The sequence below is a fragment of the Juglans microcarpa x Juglans regia genome, chromosome 1S, assembly GCF_004785595.1.
Source record: "Juglans microcarpa x Juglans regia isolate MS1-56 chromosome 1S, Jm3101_v1.0, whole genome shotgun sequence".
NCBI classification, from domain to species: domain Eukaryota; kingdom Viridiplantae; phylum Streptophyta; class Magnoliopsida; order Fagales; family Juglandaceae; genus Juglans; species Juglans microcarpa x Juglans regia.
In genome coordinates, this window is record NC_054595.1 from 19553526 (window position 1) to 19574858 (window position 21333).

Genomic DNA, 21333 nt, shown 5'->3' on the forward strand with positions numbered 1-21333 from the left:
CCTAGACTCCCACTTATTCACAAACTTTCAAGATAATTTACTAATTTTGGTATTGGAGACTCACAATCCCAAAGCCACCCTATACTAGTTGCCTCATTTCTTACCTTTTGTAGGCCCAAGTTTTGAAAATCTAAATTGTCACAACTTAATCCAAAGGCATGTGAAACTCGATGTTAACAATTATAATGATTTTGTTGATGTGGAACATACGTCATCAACAAATTGGTCTTAAAAAAAATAAACTTACACGCATCTTGATATAGTATCTCCGATTATAAAATAAATATAAAATATCACATCATGATTATTAGGGAATGTTTGTAACGCCTATGGCTACAAATAAGAAGAGATCTCCGCTTGTTATTATGAGAAATGATATTTGTAATTATAGGGTACGCAAGTGTCGTGCATTCATTTAAAAAAATTATGTAAATATGAGATCAATATAAAAAATTAATTTTTTTATATTGGATTCCATTATTTTTTTAAACGAGTGCACGATGCTTGCATAACATATGATTGTATCTAGCATTACTCCATTAATATTACTATGAAAAAAAAACTAGGACTCCCATAAGAGTGATGTTACGAACTCAAACGTAAATGCACGAACGTTACTCGTAGAAGGCAATATTTTTTGGATCATGCTACTAGGCCGCTGGTGTACCTAGTACAAATTGCATTTTTTTTCTTTTTTCTTAAATTATTTTCAAATATTTTTAAATATTTTTTTAAAAAATTACAAATTTATTAATAGTCACTTCCTTAATCAGTAAGTAAATATAAAGAATAAAAATACACAAGTGGTCAAAATGAGGGGCAAAACCATATGGCAAGTTAGCATTTTCCATTCTTATATATTTCCTTCCCAAACATAAGTAAAATGTAAAATATTTTTTAATTTCAAATCTTTAATTTTTTTATCTAATCATTATAATTTTTCAAACTTAAACAAAATACAAAAAATAATACAAAATTTTCAAATTTCAAAACAAAATTATATTAAAAATTATATTCAAATAATTTTTTAACTTTATAATATTTTTATTTAACTATTTCTTTCTTATTTCCTAAAACCTAATAAAATATTTTAACTAAAATTATTTTACTATTATTCACAATCTATCTCATTACTATTTACAGAATTCTCATATAATCTCATTACCAAAATATGCCCTAAAGTGTCTAAACGAGCCCTAAGTATGCACTAGGGAAGGAAGTAAAACAATTATGTTTGGTTTGAATAGCGAGTTGAGATGAGATAAGATGCGTTATGAACAGAAGTGAGATTGTTGAGTTAAGGTGAGTTTAGATGAAATGAAATGATTTTAACTTCTTTTTAGAGATTTGATAATTGTAAATCCTACCAATTATTGCATAGTATTTGTAATGATTAAGTATTATTTATAAAAAAAGGTATTATTTATAAATATATTTTTATTAATAATAGTAATTAATAAATTACATACCCAAAAAATTATTAAAATCACATAATTAATATGTTGCAATTTTTGGAATTTATACTAATCAATAATTCTTGCCTTTTCAGAATTTAAGTAAAGCCGTAATTCTAAAAAATAAAAATTTTATTATAATATATATCACTCTAATTATGAATTATAAATTAATAATTGCACTTCGTTATTACATTTCCAATCTCATTAATATATAGATCAATATTAACAATTATGGGTGGGTCCCCAAAAAAATTGACAGTCTGGTCTTCGTATTACAACAAAAAAAAATGTATCACATGTTTCTAGCGAAAAAATTACAGTTTATATCTAAGCATTGAACATATACAGTAGTACCGTAATGATTTGGAGTATTGAATGTTATTTTCATCGTTAGTTCATTTAAGACCTATTTAATTCGTATAACCAATAAAGTATATAAAATATCAACGCTAAAAATTTCGAAATGTACTTGGCAAATGCTAATAAATTTTAATAATAAAAGTATACCTTTACAGTGAGAATTAAATTACATACATTTCAGGTTGAAAAAATAACATATAATGATCATCCCTATCTGTCCACATTAGGGGTGGGCAGCGGGGCCCCGCCCCCGCTGCCCCGCCCGGCTTTCGCCCCGCCCCGCATAGAGAGGGTATAGCGGGGGCGGGGGGCGGGATGACCCCAGCGGGGCCCCGCCCCGCCCCCGCCCCACATTAAAAAAAAAATTTTATTTATATATATTAAATAAATATATTGTATATAAATATACACAATTTATAAAAGACTTAAAATTATAGTCAAGTCATTGGATTGTTTTGGCCTCCTAGGCCAATCTTTATATAGGAGGCCAAGGCAATACAATAGTCATCCTTAAGCAATGTGGGACTTACTACTAAGTCCCACATTGCTTAAGGATGACTATTGTATTGTCTTGGCCTCCTATATAAAGATTGGCCTAGGAGGCCAAATCAATCCAAAATCTAACTCTAATGAGTTTATATTTTTTTATATTTATAAATTTTAATTTATTATTTAAAATATATTATAATTTTGGTCTAAAAAAATATTTTTAAACCAAAAAATTTTTTTTTTTAACATAATGGCGAGGGGCGGGGCGGGTGGGGGTTTTTCCCCCGCCCCCCGGCACCGGGGCGGGGGACCCCGCCCCCGCCTCCCGGGGGCGGGGGGCGGTGGGGAAATCCCCAACCCCGCATGGTGCGGGGCGGGGTGCGGGGAAGGGCACCCCCCGCCCCGCACCATGCGGGTAGCAGCCCTAGTCCACATAGGTACGACAATCTCATCCCTCATTGCAGCCATAGCTTGGGCTGATTCGGTGCTCATGTCAGGATGATGTGATAATTCAGCAACATCACCAATCGCACGACCATTTGTATTGAGCGGCGTGTTTCTCCAATGCACAAACTAGTTGTTCGGGGTCGCCGTTCTAATAAAATTATGTAATGTACAATATGCTTTCACGAGGAACCTTTGCAGCTCAACTGAATATGCAGGCATTAATCTTAAAATTTTAAATCGTGATTTCAAAATGCCAAACATGCGTTCGATTTAATTACGAATTGATGAATACCGATAATTAAAATAGCCCTTATATCCCTTAAATGTTCACTAACTATGATGGTCACTTCTATGATATCTTTCTCTAAGATATGGGGGCATAAATACCAAAGTGCATGGAAATGCATAATCGACTAAATAATAATATGTTAACCCATTTCAGCCAAAAACTCCGTCACTTACCAACCCATTTTAAAAAATATAACAAAATATATATAAAGACAAACAATTAAATAATATTGTTGGTTTACCATAGGGCGGCCATGGAAATTGGTTTTGGCCATGACTTAAGGCATGGAAAAATACACGAGCATCATGCCTTGTTCCCTCCCACCCAATGTAGATAAAGGTGAACTTTATATTCAAGTTACATACACACAAGACGTTTTGGGCAACTCACCCATGCCAGTTGTGAAATGCCTCACGTACATCAGCAGGTACAACAACTTCCATCATGGTGCCGTCAATTAGGCATGTTCATCCGGACTGGGTTTTTCTATGCAACATCAATATCTTTTCATGAAAAAATATTAATAACATTTAGGCTTTGATTAAAAAAAAAAAAGTACAACTCGGAACCTAGGTTCCTAGTTTTTAAAAATTGGTTTCAATCCGGGTTTCGGCCCGGATTTGACCCGAGCTAACCTGGTTTGAGTTTCAGCCTGGTTTTGAAACCTGGGTTCCCTGGCTAGAACTCGGATGAACAGTCCAACCGTCAATCGCACCAATTTGTAAGTGTATTAATAATAGTTATCCATATCTCAAGAAACCCCTACAACAATTTATAAACCAACATTTATATCTCAACATTTATATTTCAACTTTGAAATTTGAAAACGCTACAATCCTTAACAGTTTATATCTGAAGAAACGGATAGGCAATTTTGAACTAAAACCATTCAACTGATGAAAGAGAAGTAAAGAGCATGCTTTCACTCAATATGTCATATAACATCTCTAATGTGAAAAAAAAAAAACCAAAGGGTCTCAGCTCTTAGGATGTTGGGGGTCCCACCTATAGCATCAAAACATAATTTAAAAAAAAAAAAAAAGAAGGTGAAAATATGAATTTGAAGTCTTAAGCCTTTATATATGGTAGAAAGAAATTTGAACCTTTAAGTTTGATACGCTGCAACTGCGGGTAAGGTTTCTTTGGTGCAAACAGTAATTGATAACAAAGACAGCACGGAAGACTGGCTATACATGACACAAAACTAATCTTAGCAAAAGTTAATACAACAATATCAGTGAACATGTAACCACCGAATCCACAACTCCACTGGATGGACACAAAATTTCAACTTTCCCATTCTCATCTCTGATTCTCTCATATGGTACTCAACTAAAAATAGCATTTCTCATGAAAAAAAAAATGAAATTAGATTGATTTTAAAATATATACTATGTCATTTGAGTGGTTTGCAAATTATATAATGCAGTCATTGGTCAATGATTCTATGGAAATTGCCTTCACGCATATTAGTATTCCATTAAGAGTAAAATTCAGAAGGCCTTGGAGAATAGCTATATAACAAGCCAGGACAAAAAAACATGTGACTGAAGTGGCCCTATCAGCAAAACCACTTGCCAAAATACATATAATAGCATACTTTTTTTTAAAAAAAAAAAAATAGATTTCTTCATATATTTTTTTAAAAAAGAGTAGGCTAAACTAGTATACACTATGACTGCTGAACAAATCAAGATGCAAACACAACACACGAGCTCCCACATTGGGGACACCTTAGGCTGGTGACCTCCATTTGCTGGCACCCTGCCCCAAAGTGCAATGGAGGTCACCAGCCTAGGCCTTCTTGATCACCCATTGACCCCGCCCATGTAATTATCTTAATGATTCTTATTCTAATTAATTAACACATTGCACAATTTTTCAGACCTTTTTGCTCCAAACTACGGTATGATTAATGTATGAAAAAGTCCAATACAGTAAGCTCAAATGGGTCTGCCCCTTAATAAATTGGACAAATCAGATAAAAGAAAGGCTAAAGCAACAAAGGACCATGAGTGCACTGCCTATACCACGATCATATTCTGGTGTTTCATAACAAAGGACCATTGGCCCTTCTTTATCGATTTCCAGCCAAGAATGAAAAATCCTATGGAAGCTAAAATTCCATTTTGTATATTATTTCAACCAAAAAGCTCTCCTTTGCCCACTAGTCAACATTCTTTATTGATTTCAAAACATAAGAAGCAAGCCTTGGACAGACAGAACATTGATCTCTAATACACACAAACATATGTTCCATTGCTATCTCCATGGACAGACACAACCAATATATGCATATGAAAACCCAGTTTGTCATCCCGTCTCAGTTAATTATAAATTACCCATTTGCAAAACAGAGAACCACAATTTCAATAATATCACAAAATAATCAACAGGCCACATCAATAGGCTCGAACAGAAAAGTGTAATAAAACACCATAGAGGATCCATTTTACTGATCCTATATCCCTATCGTGTTTGCTATGTACGTAAGCAAATAAATTATATCCATAAATGATAAACAAACGATCAGTAAAATTTCCAAACAGAAAAGTGTATAATTATGGTTCAAACAGCTCTACCCCCAGAGGTCTAGCTCTAATCTACAACAAAATTAGCCTTTAGATCAACTGATCAGTAAAGCCAAGTTCAAAATTTCCACACAAACATATGCTACAATCTAAAAGAGCCAGTCGTAATAGCCTTCATACATACATCAACATAAACTTTGATAGATGTACCCTATTTCACAACCAAAAAATAGCAATGTTCTCTAAAACAGCTAAAAATTAGACAGATTCCGACTTAAATGGAGCTAAACTCACAGATTCCGACTTAAATGGAGCTAAACTCACAGGTGGGAATCTCCGGCACTGTTGAAAGCCCACGCCTGCGACCATTTCAGCGGGTAGAAATTACCTCAGATGTTGGAGTCAATGCGGTACTTTTGCAGGCTGCAGGAGCTGGAGAAAGTAGAGAGGGCAGTGAATCTGAGCTGGGTTTGCTGGGTGTCGGTTGGGGAAAGGAAGGAGGATGGCCTGAGATGGAAGAAGAGTCCAAAGTCGGGTTTCAGGAAGAGAGGAAAGTGGAATAATTTCGTTGGTTTGGGTAGCCTGAAGGCCTCTCGCCGTATGACGAGTTAAAAGCATCCCAGTTGATTTCGGTAACCAAACCGAGCCTAGTGAATGAACTCGAGGCGAGCTCCGTTTGTATCCTTCGTTTCATCTAATCTTATTATTATAATTTTTTAAAATTTTTATATAAAATATAATAAATAATTTAATCTTTTCTAAATCTTAAAAAAAATAATAATATTTTTTATAATTTTAATTTTTATCTCAATTTATTTAATATTTGATATCCGCCAAGTGAACGAACTCAAAAGGTCAAGACTTTCCATTCAGTAAAAATAATATATCTACTCTATCAATATTCGTAATTAATAAAAATAATATGCATACCATACATATTTTACCATTTAAAGAGAGAAGAAAGTGATGAAATAATAAAATATTATTTTCCATTATGAATAGTAGCTAGCTATGTTTAGAGAGAACTTAAGATTTATTATAGTTGAAATCTTAAATTTTGGATCATTGGCTAGTCCGATGTGAAGATTTTTTCTCATATTTAACTAAAATTTTGACATATATTGATATTTGACTAGTTCATTATCAATGCTCTAAATGGAGCCCAAGGAGCCCTCGATAATGGTACATATTTTCCTGGGCTTACAAGCCCATAATCAATCCAAGCCCTCACAAAATAGATCAGAGAGGAGAGGCAATGCGAGGATGCTTCAACACGTACAACTTTATGATAAATATGAGAGATCTCGATAAATTTTGACATTCTCCGATATATTTTGAGAATTCATTGTTGCAATGAAAACTCACGATTGGATTCTTAGGCAGCTATGAAAAATATAGAAAAGAAGGGAAAAAAATGCATAATTACAAAAGATGAAGGATCTAACCACAAATAATTTCAGGAGACTTTAGAAAAATTTAAAATAATTAAGCAAAAAATATGGTCCAATCCTCTATATATTATTAGTATTTCTTACAAATCTCTACCCTAAATAATTTTTATATTTTGGACAAAGATAAACATGATAGGTGGATCTTATAACATTTATGTTTGTGTCCATAATGTTCACGAGTAGCATTTCTTATTACAAAGTCCACATATTATATTTATAAGAAATGATATTTACAGTTAATGTCATAAATTATATAATTGCTGTGTATTTCTTTTTAAAAAAATAAGTAAATATGAAATCTACATAAAAAAAATAATTTTTTAATAACATACGTATCATACTGTTTTTTAAAAATAATGCGCGACGCTTACACAATCTATAAATATATCTAAGATTACCCATAACCCTTGGTGTCATAAGCTAGCAATCCCAACGTAAAAAGGTATATGTAAAATGAGTTGTATTATTTATAAGTCTAATGTGTAATACACAATTAATTGTGGAAACCGTCGTATTCATAAAAATTTCAAAATACAATATTTTTGAAGTAGATGATGTGACAAGTTTCCACATTAATGATATGTCAATATCTTTGGTATGTAAAAAAAAAAAGAAAATGCTACTCGTGGCTCCCGCTCGAAGTTATCACTGAGATTTATTTATTTATTTTTATTTAATAATTAAGTAAGTATTTTTTAATAATATTGTGATTTTTTTATTTTTTTTAAAAAATATTTAAAAGTGTTAAAATATACATGTAAAAAAAAAAAAAAAAACCAGAAAACAACTAACGTCATCGAAATTATTTCTTGGGGTTGAAACTATCAATGGAATAAAACAAGCAAAGCTTGAAAGCTCAATTGCTAGGGTTCATATATGGCATGTGGACAAAGAGCTTAAACAGGTGTCACAAACTGACGCTTATCCTTAGAAAGATTGAATTTTTTTTTTTTTTAAGAAAATATAAATGCATTGTATCTCACCAATTTCTAAACAACAAAATTATTGATAAATTATCGCATCGAATCACGTTAATTTATAAATTTATTTTGTAAAATTTTTCTTCTAACTAAAGCAATAATTTACGATATTATATGTCAAAAGTTATTAATTAAAATAGATAAAATGAGTTTAATTAAATATTTTAGATGGGAACTTAAATAAATCATTAGGAATGCTCCTCCATTGCAATGAGCTGAGTTAGGCTTCAAAGAAATACTTGTTTATTATAAGTTAGTCGCCTTTTTGTTTTCAAAGTGAATTTGTTGGGTGTTTCCACACTTCAAGTTTGCCATCTTTGACCCATAAATATTAAATATTTCAATGGCAAAGGTCGGCTAAAATATCATGGATTAAAAAGGATTTGTCACAACTTTTTATAATTTCAATGAAAAATGATAAACACGCTATAATTTATATAATAATATTTTAAAAGAAGAGATATTTTTATAAAATATTTTATAAAACTAACATCATTTTACAAAATATTTTTATTTTATAACATGTGTTATGAAAAGTGTTGTGTGTTTATCATTACTCATCTGTTAAATTATTGTTTGAATTTTAGGACTCATTTGGATATAGAAATCATCTTATTCCATCTCATCTCACCTCCTCTCATCATTACAATTTTTTCAAATTCTCAGTTAAAATATAATAAACAATTTCATTTTTTCAAAATTCAAAATAATAATAATATTAAAAAATAATATTCTAATAATATTTTTTGTAACTCATCTAATACAATCTTATATCATTTCACTATTCAAACGAGACCTTCTTTATGAATTTTATAACAACATAAATTTTTAATAAATATTATAAAACTAATTTTACATGTCTATCTCTTTCTCAAAGAAATCTTGATTTTATAACAATAGAGATGTTTAATTTCCATTTCTTCACACGTATATATTACGTGGTTGGTTAAATTGTTATCCGAAACTAATCTTAACCTCCAATTTTAAGTCAATGTATTTATTCCTAATTTGACAATAAGTACCATGCCATGATTAAGAGCAAAGGCTTGAGTGCACGGATTTTCTCTCTGTCATAACAAAATAGTCTAATATATGAATAAAAGGTTTCTCGAGTATCTCAAGTATTTTTATTATTATTTTTTATTTTAATATACTATATATATATATATTATATTATAATATATAATACTATAATGATAATATATTGTAGTATATTATAATATATAGTGATATAATATTAGTATAATTATTAATACAATAGGCTATATTGATATAATATTTTAAAATTTAATATTATATTAATTAATAAATTATCATATAATACAAAACTATTTTACATATAATTATATATTATATATAAAAAATATAATATATATATAAACCGGTCCGGTTCGGTCCGATCCCGTTTTAGAAAAAGAAAAATTAAAATCAGATAGATTTTGACCGGTTGTAAGAAAAATAAAACTGATATCAGACCAAACCAAACTTGATACCAGACTGATCCGGTCCGGTTTACCGATTCACCGGTTTATTTTACACCCATAGTAGGAACCTATTATATCAACTAGTATTGAAAAGTATTTTATTTTATTATTGAAAAGTATTTTATTTTATTTTCTTATAACTGTAATGAGTCTGATAATAAGGGATGTGTTTATAAACCTACTTGAAAGTAACTTGTTGTGTTTGAATATTGAGATGATTTCGGGTGATTTGAGTTGATATGTTTGTGGATTCTGTTGAGATTTGTTTGAATGTAAATAGATTGTAATATATGTTTAAATGTATGAAGTAGATTGAAATGAATTTAATTTTTTATGAAAAGTTAAAAAAGTAGTGAGTTCTATCAATGATTAATTTGAAATCATGAGTTGAGATGATCTTGACATCTAACCATTGCTTAAATCTACCATAAATAATAATTCACATGAGGTTAGAAGCCAAATATATATAAATGTGACATGGAGGGTGCATGCGAGATTAGGCAAATTTAAAAGGAAAGAGAACAATTACATGAGTTGAAGGAATGGAACTACTCTAGCTATGGCGTTATATATTGGTCTATATATATACATGGGCAGACCAGGTTAGGGCCAATTGGGGCCGTGACCTAGCTAGCTAGCTAGGGTCCAAATTAACAAACCATTGCATTCATAAAATTGGGCCATTTTTAAAATTGGGTCATCCTCTACAAAAAGAGAAACAAATTAAAGTCAAAACAATACATAACTTAAAGAAAAAGTCATTAATTAATATAACCAGGCGGCAGGCACTTACATCCAAAACTGATCACCAGATGATCAAAAGAGTTAAAATCCAAAAGGAAATCTTTTTCTTCACGAAAACTAATTTGAAGTTAGGTTTGTAGATCACAAAGTAATGTCCATGTAACACCTCATATTTTAATATATTTTTATTAAAAGATTATTTTATTAATTCAAAAATTTATTCTCTTGTTTTAAAATTATCAGATATTTTAAATGGTTTATTTTATGATCTTTAAATTGTGAAAATTAATTTGATATGTTTTCTTAATATTTATTATTGTGATGTATTTAAATTGTTCTTTATTTTAAATTAATTGATTGTTAAATTTAATTATTTTATTTTCATTTTATCATTACGTTTAAATTATTTTAATTGAAATGTTTTAAAATCATTTTCGTTGGATAATTTTTGTGACCCAAGATGTGAGGATTGGATTTCATTTATTTTCCTCACTTTTCTTTTTCTCTTTTTCTTTCTTCCCTCTTTTCTTTTTCTCCCAATTTTTCTTTTTCCTCCCCTGTTTTTCCTTCCCGTGCGCGACGTCTTCTACTTCTCTACCCACGTCCGTGCGTCGTCCTCCAGCCCGCCATCGTGCGCCTCCGTTAGGCGACACCACCCCTCCCATTCCCTTCCCCACCGACCGGCGACCTCTCCCTCCGGTTTTCAGCTCCTCCCTCGCCGCCGTGAGTCCCCACAAAGAGTCCAAAGCCGCGGCGCATCTTGAGCTCCTGCACCGCCGTCGCGCCACCACCAGCCACCATCTCTTCACCACTTCATTCTTGACCTCCTAGCAACCCAATGGACCCAACCCCAGCTCCGATCCGTCACCGGTGAAGCACATCCAACCCCATTTCCGATTTGGGTATTTTTGACCTAAAACCACCATTTGTGCCTCCACCCACGGCAAACTACCACCACCATTGGCGTCACCGACCTCTCTAGGCCCTACCCTATCAATTTCGGGTCTTAGTTTGTCTCCGTTGAAAATTGAATTTTTGAGACCCACGGCCACAGTGTATTTTACACTGTTACGTTGCTGAGTCGTCACTTCTTGCACCTTCGTGATCATTCGAAAATCATATTATAGAGCTGTAAGTATTTTTCCAAAGAACTTTCGTGATTTAAATGTATTTTTGTACTAACACATATTATTGTGATCTGGTTAGACATGCCGGACTGAGTCCGAGGAGTTCGGGGGTCGGATTGATTATGGACGGAGTTGTGTGTTTGGTTGGTATTGTGAATTGTTGGTTGTTGTGGTGTTGTTTCATGTATATGGCATATTTGCACGCATGTTCATGTTTGTAAATGAAAACTGGGTTTTCACATGATTGCATACATGTTTATGTGTTTATCTGAAAATTAGATTTTCATGTGAAATGATTTGAGTGTGTTTGAAACGACTAGATTGACTGGTTTGAGAAAAAGAAAAGAGACTATAGAGACGGTGGTAAGCAGTGATAGTGATAGAGTCCCGCTTTTGATTCCCGCCTACAGTGCACGCGGTAGGGATGGTGGTAAGCAGGGATAGTGGTTGTGTCCCGCCTGTGATTCCCGCCTACGGTGCACGCGGCAGGGATGGTGGTATAGTCCTGCCTGTGATTCCCGCCTACAGTGCTCTGATAAGTATTCATGGTGTGTGATAAATATTCATTTTGTGTGATAAGTATTTATTGTGTGGAAATGAACTGTAGGGATGGTGGTAAGTAGGGATGGTGGTAGAGTCCTGCCTGTGATTCCCGCCTACGGTGCACGCGGTAGGGATGGTGGTAAGCAGGGATGGTGGTTGTGTCCCGCCTGCGATTCCCGCCTACGGTGCACGCGGTAGGGATGGTGGTAAGCAGGGACGGTGGTAGAGTCCCGCCTGCGATTCTCGCCTACAGTGTCCGATAAATGGTTTATTCTGTGTGAATTATTTTCTGGAAAAATGACGGACTATATTTTTGGGCCAAAATGGGATTTTGGCGTGTGCTGGAAATAATCATTTTTCTAGAAAAAATGGTATTTTATGGCTAAGTGTATTTTGTCATATGAATGCATGTTGGTTGCATTAATATATTTTTATCCCGAGAGTTGTTTGGTTTATACTTACCTGTGGTACCATTTTATGGTATCGCAGATTTTGATGCAGATGTGGATGACGAGCCTTAAGTTTGGCTCCGTTGGCAGAGTGATCTGGGATTACTCCTATTTATCGAGATTCGCTTTATCAATTATTTATGTATTTGTTTTATAATATATTTTGGGATGACTGTATAACTTTTAAAAATGATTTGTTTGAATATTTATATTTAAAATTCTGGTACTTAGTAGACTTATTTATACTATCCGTTGCGATTTTTATTGTGCAGTCTTGCATGTTGCACACACTTGAACACATTTCGTTGAGATGCGTGACCTGTGTTGTCATCATCCTGATGTCACGATTCCCTTATTTTTATATGTGAGAGTCGGGACATCACAGTCCAAGTTAATATATATATATATATACACACACTTAATTCTCGACTCATTGTGAGACTGGGAGGAGCATTGCAATCAGCTCCGTCTAATTGTATCTTGATTCGAGGAAAAGTTGAAGCCAAATCAAAAGTTTATATATACTCCAAAATAATCACTACCAGCTACTCAATATTACATATATAGAGTTCATGGAGATCTTGAAATCTTTATATAAAAGTCCAATCCCCCCATATATATATATATATGTATGTATATATAGCAAGCTGCAAAGAATCAATTAGAAACTTTGACATGCAGTTTACGCATATTTATCATTTTCATTAATTATTTTTTATCATTCATCTGATCCCATGCAATATTTAACGTGGAATTAATTAATTTACTAATATTAATGCTGCCATGCATGCATGCATGTTGCAATTCATCATGTCCATCTTCTAATTAATTACAGTAGTAGCTAGTACTCTCCTTAAACCTGCACACACACACACACACACACACACACACATATATATATATATATATATATATGTGTGTGTGTGTATGCAGCTGCCGATCGAACTATTGGCATCTGACCGATCTATATATGATCAGTACTGACTTCTTCTTATCCGAGTGGTGAACAGTTGTACTACTACTTTACAAATCAATTAGCATAAAACTGATCAAGATTACATTTTTTACCCGGAATTTAGCTATGAAACATTAGAGCATATATATAAATATATATATATATATATATATATATATTTCTGATTTTGAAGTAAACTCATGACGAGTGCATATATATATATATATATATATAACACGTACGCGTCCATATCCCTTCTTTAAGCATTTTTTGGAATAAAAAATCTAAATGGAAACTAATTATTTGCTACTTGATTTATTGTACAACGTGCATTAATTAATTTAAACTAATTATAATATTACATCATGTAGTGACAAGTTTATTATATATATATATATATATATATATATATATATATATGATTACTTTTTGTTAACCTTGACAAGAAATATTATGGGTTTCCTCACACGTTTCATCAACTAATTAAGCATATGCTTAGACTAATTAGATTCGTAGTGCTGGATCACGGGAAAAAAAAAAAAAAAAAAAGATTCAGGTATTTTTCAATCAAGATTAGTCAAAACTAACAGGTCTCTGAGAGTTTAGAACGTACGGTAGAAATTGAATCCTCACGAAATGCTAAAATTAATATATAGCTTGGACTTGGGATGAAAGTGATGAAACCCTGCATGCACCTAATTTCCAAAAGTAGAAGCAATTCTATCCTAATCTCTTCTGTTTTACGTACAAGCAAGCCAGCTCTCTGTACTTGGGGCTCTATAAATAGCCATGACGAAGTTCGTTGCTTGTTGCAAGCTAGTTAATTAGTTCCCATAACGCAAAGAAACATTTCGTTTCTTATCCTCCAGCAATCATCCCCAAGAATAATCCCACCAAAAAACACTCGTATCGAATAGCCATGGGTGCATCCAAGTCTAAGGAAAGCTCCCAGAGATTAACCATTAAAGACGAAACATTATCAGGTCTTGGAAACCTAGTGAGGTTCCTCCCGACGGGGACAGTCTTCACGTACCAGTTCCTCAGCCCTACCTTATCCAACTATGGCCACTGCAACACCTATAACAAGTTCCTCACTGCCATCCTCGTTGGTCTCTGCGGTCTGGCTTGCTTCTTTTCTACTTTCACTGACAGTTATGTCGGAGATGACAAGAAAACCCACTACGGGATTGCAACGTCGAAGGGTCTTTGGCCCTCGCCAGAGTCCAAGAACGTCGACTTGTCGGCCTATAAGCTTCGGTTTGCCGACTTCGTTCATGCCTTCTGTACGGTGACTGTGTTTGGAGTCGTCGTGCTTTTGGATCAAAATACTGTGGGGTGCTTCTATCCGGTGTCGGACTCCATTGAGAAAACTTTGCTCAAGATGTTGCCTCCTGCTGTTGGTGTGGTGTCGAGTGTGGTTTTCATGGCTTTTCCTAACAAGCGCCATGGAATCGGATACCCTAGAAGTAGTAGTAGTACTGATCAGTCTTCCAGGGATTCCAAGTCTACTGGCGGAGAAGTATCCTTAACGGAAGCCTAAAGAATTAAGTTCAAGTACTGTTGCCTTGTTTTCGTGTGTATAAATTCCTATGTTTATATATAAGGTTTGACGAGATACCTACTTAATTTGTTGCATGGCGCGCGTGATCAGGTTGTAACTTGTGAATCTTCACAGGATTTTCAGTTCGCTTGTGCTTTAATTTGTGGAGAAATAATATCCCAGCTCCAGAGAAAAATCTAATTAAGGACGTTTGTGTATGGTTGAATATTTCTTCTTTCTTGTGGTTTCTGCTTGGAGAAATACCCTTGAATGATCAGACAAACCTAAGGAAATTTGTGTATGGTTATGTATTCTTCTTCTTCTTACGTTGTTATTCATGTGGTTTCCCTCTTTATAATAAGGTTAGACATCATGGTATATATGTTTGCTGGCGTCAATTAGCTGAACTTGTAATTAATTAGTTTGTCTCGACTCTACGTACGTTCAAATCATGGGAAGCACACATGCATACACGCGCCTATCTTTTAGCTAGCTTTGTTTGGATGAAAAGAATTTTTTAACTCGTCCTATCTTATCTCTAATCATTATAATTTTTTTAAATTTTTATATAAAATATAATAAATTAATAATCCAATTTTTTAAATTTTAAAATAAAAATAAAAATATTAAAAAAATTATATTCTAATAATATTTTATTTAACTTTAAATTTTCATCTCATCTTATTTTAACTCACTGTCAAAACATGATTCGCTTAATGGGAAAGATGATGGTGTCGTTACTGATCCTGAAATGGGAATCTCCAACAATAATCAATTTAATAACGCTAGCTGAAAATAAGAATAATTCGGGATATCATACCAATTAAATGGTCTAATCTTGTCATATATAATATATACACACACACTCACACACATGAGTGCATATTCTTCTGCATGCGCATAAATGTATTTAATGAAAGAGTTCTTCTATTCAACAATCATACACTACACAATCGTTGAGAAAAAAAATAAAAACATAAAACATAAAACATAAAAATAAGTGTATAATGTAAGAAGCTGATCAGTAGAATTTATCTTAATGAAAATAATATATAAGGTACAGTTCTCTTATATGAAAAAAATGACTTGGTCTTCATACAGTTATTTGAATAATCTACTGGTCGGATGACTTTATTACGAGCAAAACTCGTTCATGATGTTAGCAAAACTCGGATTTTATACTTGTCATTACATACATGAGACTTCCCACAGTTTGAGCATAAGAAATTTTAATTAACATTTTGTTTGTTTTCTCCTCATTTTTTGAACACATTTTTACTCAAAATATGACCTTTAAAAACATGTGTACAAGGTTTAAAATTTTCTATAAACTGGTGCAATGAACAATGTCATTGTTTATTAATGAACACTGCAAAAGTTTTGACGAGCCTTTATATCACTTTATAAGTTACTGCCTCGATGTCAAGAAGCTTATAACTTTTGTTATTGTCTTGACGGACTTTTTTAGATATTATTAAATGTTTAATAAATATTATATATAAAATCAACTTCATGTATCTATCTCTTTATCATAACAAGGTCTTGATCCTGATTCCTGTAATAATGGAGATGTTAAGTTCAATTTCTTCACACGTATATTACCTGACATGATTAAGTATACAAAGAGTACTCGAGTGCACGGATTTCCCAAAAAACGAGTGTCCATTTGGCAGTCTAAAACCTTGGCGGTGGATGCCATTCAATGTTTACGATGAAAGAGATAAAATATCGTAAAATCGATTTTATAAAAAATGATTGTTCATTTTTTATAAAAAAAATATCTGATATCTTATTTATAAATAATATGAGACTATTCTTTAACAGTAATGATTCTGATGATAAGGATAATGTTTATATACTACTCGTAAATATTATAGCACAATTCTACCAATAATTCACAAGTTAGAACCCAAATCTATAATAAATGTGATATTGATCGAGGCTGTGGAATGAGTAAAATTTAAAAAGAAAGAGAAGAATTATAGGGTACGTTTGGTTACTAAACACCTCTCAACTCATCTCAATAATTTTTTTAAATTTCAACACAAAATATAATAAACAATTCAACTTTTTCAAATCTTAAAATAATAATAATATTAAAAAAATAATATTTTAATAATATTTTATTATCTCAACTCAACTCAAGTCAACTCACTTCAATATTTAAACGCAATCTTAATGACTTATGACCTAGCCGCCTTGAGTTGAAAGGATGGTGCTCTACTACACTCTTGTTCTATATGGCAGCCCAACTGAGGGCCTCTTGGAGTGACCTAGGGCGGCCCAAATTAACTACCCATTGCATTCAGAAAATTGGGCCATTTTTGAACTTGGGTCATCCTCTGAGAACCCACAAAAAGAGATCGAGACAAATTAAAGTCAACGATAATTTAGATAAGAGAGAAGATGTAGGGAGGTCCGACGTGTACGTATCAGAATAGATCTTTCAAACCAACAGTAGTTTGAAAATTCATTCTAATATTGTATTACCAGGCATTATCCAAAACTGACCAGAAAAGAGTTAAAATCCAAAAGGAAATCCTTTTCTTAACGACAACATGCAGTTTCTAATTAATTTCAATGGTCCTGATCAATTTGAAGTATTCAACCGGAAGTATTTGATACTCAATACATGATATGTAATAATATATACCTTCAATAGTCAATATTACATAGAGTTGCCCTGCGATCTTGAAATCTTTATATAATATATTATATATAGCAAAGAATGATTAATTAGAACTTTGACACGTCACGCGTATTTAATTATCATACCCTTTAATTATTTTAATCATTCTTCTCACATTCACTATGACGTGCACATACAAGCACGCTTTGTGCCTGTACGTAGCAAACTGAAATTCTAAATAGGAACTAATTTGCTAGTTAATTTTTATACAATGTGCATTTTATAATTTAAACTAATTTTGAACGGTCAACGACTAACGGTCAACGGTCAACGTCAACAACTGATCGTCGGTCAAAGTCAACAACTGATCGTCGTGGTGGGTGGCGGATATTGTGATGGGCAATGGCAGTGCATCTGAAGGTGGATGAGATCGAGTCTTTTACATACCAGACTATCTATATTTTGTGAACTTGATTCTGAAAAAATATGATTTCAGAACTAACTAGCTACCAACGATGAAGGTTGGAAAGTACCGAGCGGCAACAAGTTCAACAGAAAAATTATGCAAAGAATCTACAAGAAACCTGAGGCTTTGATTCCATCATGTGGAAAATATGTAAAAATTGACTTCTATATTTGAATTAATATTACGTCCATGAAAGATGCAATTGGCCACCTATTTATATATAGTATAAGGAATGAGTCTAAATGAAATATGAAAATAAATAAATACAATATCTCATAATTTCCTAGCAAGATAATATTCTAATCAAAATAGTATACATCAATAGAATAAAGCAAGCCATCTGATCTTGTACAGGGCGTTCTATAAATAGCCATGAAGATCAAGTTCGTTGATATATAGTTGCAAGCTAGCTCCAATAACGCAAACAAACACTTGGTTTCTTATCCTCCATATTCATCCCCAAGAATAATCCCACCAAAAGACACGTTTCTTATCCTCCATATTCATCCCCAAGAATAATCCCACCAAAAGACAGTACTGATCATATCCATGGATGCATCCAAGTCTACGGAAAGCTCCGGCCAGAAAACCATGAAAGACCATACATTTTCAGGTCTTGGAAACCTAGTGAGGCTCCTCCCGACGGGGACAGTCTTCACGTACCAGTTCCTCAGCCCTGCCTTATCCAACTATGGCAACTGCAACACCTTCAAGTACAAGTTCCCCACATCCATCCTCGTTGGTCTCTGTGGTCTGGCTTGCTTCTTTTCTACTTTCACCGACAGTTATGTCGGAGATGACAAGAAAACCCACTATGGGATTGCAACGTGGAAGGGTATTTGGCCCTCGTCGGAGTCCAAGAACGTCGACCTGTCGGCCTATAAGCTTCGGTTTGCCGACTTCGTTCATGCCTTCTTTGCGGTGGCTGTGTTTGGAGTCGTCGTGCTTTTGGATCAAAATACTGTGGAGTGCTTCTACCCTGTGTCGGCTTCAACTGAGAAAACTTTGCTCAAGGTGTTGCCTCCTGTTGTTGGTGCGGTGTCGAGTGTGGTTTTCATGGCTTTTCCTAACAAGCGCCATGGAATCGGATACCCTAAAAGTACTAGTACTGAGTCTTCGAAGGATTCCAAGTCTAGTACTAGTACTACTGGAGCAGTATCCTCAACGACAGAAGTCTAACGAATTACCTTCGAGTGTGGTTTTCTTTTACCTTGTTGCCTAGCTTGTTTTCGTGTGCGTATAAATTCCCATGTTTATAAGGTTAATTTGATGGATTCGAGGTTAATTATTTGATGGATTCGAACTTAATTTGTTGCATGGCGTCAGGCCAATTGTAACAGCTTGTACGTGATCAATCTTCACAGGATTTTCAGTTCGCTTGTACGTGCATGCATGGCCGTTTGCGGAGAAATATTCTAGAGTTCAAATTAAACCCTTTATAATTCTTGTGGTTTGTGCATGGAGAAATACCCTTGATATGAGAAAAACCCAAGCGAACTGATATTCTTCGGCCATATGTAAATCACGTATTTAACGAAAATAATAAGCTGGTGGTCGGTTATTTTGAATAATCTATTGCATGGTGAAGACGCACATGATGATGATGATGATGATGATTGATGTCATATTATATTGTAGCTGTGTCGAGATGATCGATCGATCCTTGAAAATGTCGTATCCCACCTCATTTGCATTATCAAAAGAGGACACATCTATGGACAAAATTAATTAGTCAATTTTCAATAAAAGTGACCTCAAAAAAAGTGGTAGGCCGAGCTTGTTAATGTTCCGTAGTGGAGGCGCATGTTGGTCATAAGGGTTATTGATGAAAGGGATCGACATGAACATGATGGTGACACCCCGATCGAGGCCAGGAAATTGTAGGACTAAGAAGTAGAACTTCTGTATATACTCCTACACGCACAGATATAGCGACCATGAAGAAATATTAGAAAAGAGGCCGAGGGATAATTATCGGATGAGATCATGGAGGTGTCGGCCATGAACTATTCAAAGTGGATTGGCTGATCATGGGCTAGCTTCACGTGCAATACCATAATTAAGTGGCACATGATGATGAGGTTCACGCGTTAACATAGATTGGATTTTTAGATGATATATCGATCATCTAGTGGCAATTATGTGGTGTGTGGAAGTTGGTGACGTGTAGACAACTAGTATAATTTGGCCCGGTTCGGATATAAATCTCATCTCAATTAATCTCATTTAATTATTATAATTTTTTTAAATTCTTACATAAAATTTTTAAAATAATAATAATATTAAAAAATAATATTCTAATAATATTTTATTCAACTCATCTAAAACTATCTTATTTTTTTTCATCTCGCTATCCAAACGAGCACTATCCAAGCCGCACATTAATATATATAAATATATATATATATATATATATATATTTGAGTACTTCTAAAAAAAAATAGAGAATAGAACCCATGCATGGAGAAAAAAGGCTTAAAAAAAAGACTAGTGATGGTCAAGTGTGGCAGATAGGGGTGTAAATAAACAAAAAATCGAAAAACCAATTGAATCGGATCGAACTAGTCTGTAAGTTATCCGATGCAATACTGGTTCTTAAGAACCAAAACAGGTCCTAAACCAGTGCAGTACTGGCTTTCATATTTTAAAAACAGATTTCAACCAAACTAGACCGATATATATATTTATAATTTTTTATATTATATTATATATATATTATATATTAAATTGCTAATTAATATAACATGAAATTCTAATTTTATTTTTCAATTTTATTAATCTTAGAACATAAAATTAATATACTATATGATATAACATAGAATTAATCTTATAATTTTTAATATAGCATTTGATATAACATATAAGTTGTAATCTTATAATATAAAATTTTAATCTTAAACATAAACATTAATATTAATTTATTAATATAAAGTTACTTTTGATATATATATTATATATATATATATAAATGATAAATATATTTTTGGCATAATAAATTATATAATATACATTTATTCTTTTTGTAAATACATTTTTACACATTTGATTATATATCTTCATATAAAAAGTCTAGAACTTATAGACTATAGTTAAATTCAATATTATACTAGTATGTGTTAATTATTATAAAATAATGTACTTATATTATAATATAAATAGACCAAATAATTTAGTATATGTAAACACCATATTATTACTAACATAGGTAATCTATCAAACAGAAAAAACTGGATCGAACTGGACCGAAACCGGAAAAATCGAAAGTTCCAATTTTGGTAATGAATCAGTCCGATATCGGTTTTTAAATTTTCAAGACCGATGTATATCGGTTCACTTCTAAAAAATGTACAAAATTAGATCAAATCAGACTAGTTACACCTCTAGTGGCAGAG

The 21333-nt window shown here is 33.0% G+C and overlaps 2 protein-coding genes across 2 annotated transcripts; both read left to right on the plus strand.

Annotated features, from left to right (window-relative positions):
* The first annotated feature begins 14123 nt into the window (after nt 1-14123).
* LOC121246767 (protein DMP2-like) lies at nt 14124-15236 on the plus strand. The gene has a single exon (XM_041145037.1). The coding sequence runs from the start codon at nt 14226-14228 to the stop codon at nt 14844-14846; it is 621 nt and encodes a 206-aa protein (XP_041000971.1). The 5' UTR covers nt 14124-14225; the 3' UTR covers nt 14847-15236.
* Nucleotides 15237-18253: 3017 nt separating this feature from the next.
* On the plus strand, nt 18254-19383 carry LOC121246765 (protein DMP2-like). Its single transcript, XM_041145036.1, has one exon. The coding sequence runs from the start codon at nt 18491-18493 to the stop codon at nt 19118-19120; it is 630 nt and encodes a 209-aa protein (XP_041000970.1). The 5' UTR covers nt 18254-18490; the 3' UTR covers nt 19121-19383.
* The last annotated feature ends 1950 nt before the right edge of the window (nt 19384-21333 follow it).

Coding starts and splice junctions, on each gene's coding strand:
- LOC121246767 (XM_041145037.1), top strand. CDS start 14,226: ATGGGTGCATCCAAGTCTAAGGAAAGCTCCCAGAGATTAACCATTAAA.
- LOC121246765 (XM_041145036.1), top strand. CDS start 18,491: ATGGATGCATCCAAGTCTACGGAAAGCTCCGGCCAGAAAACCATGAAA.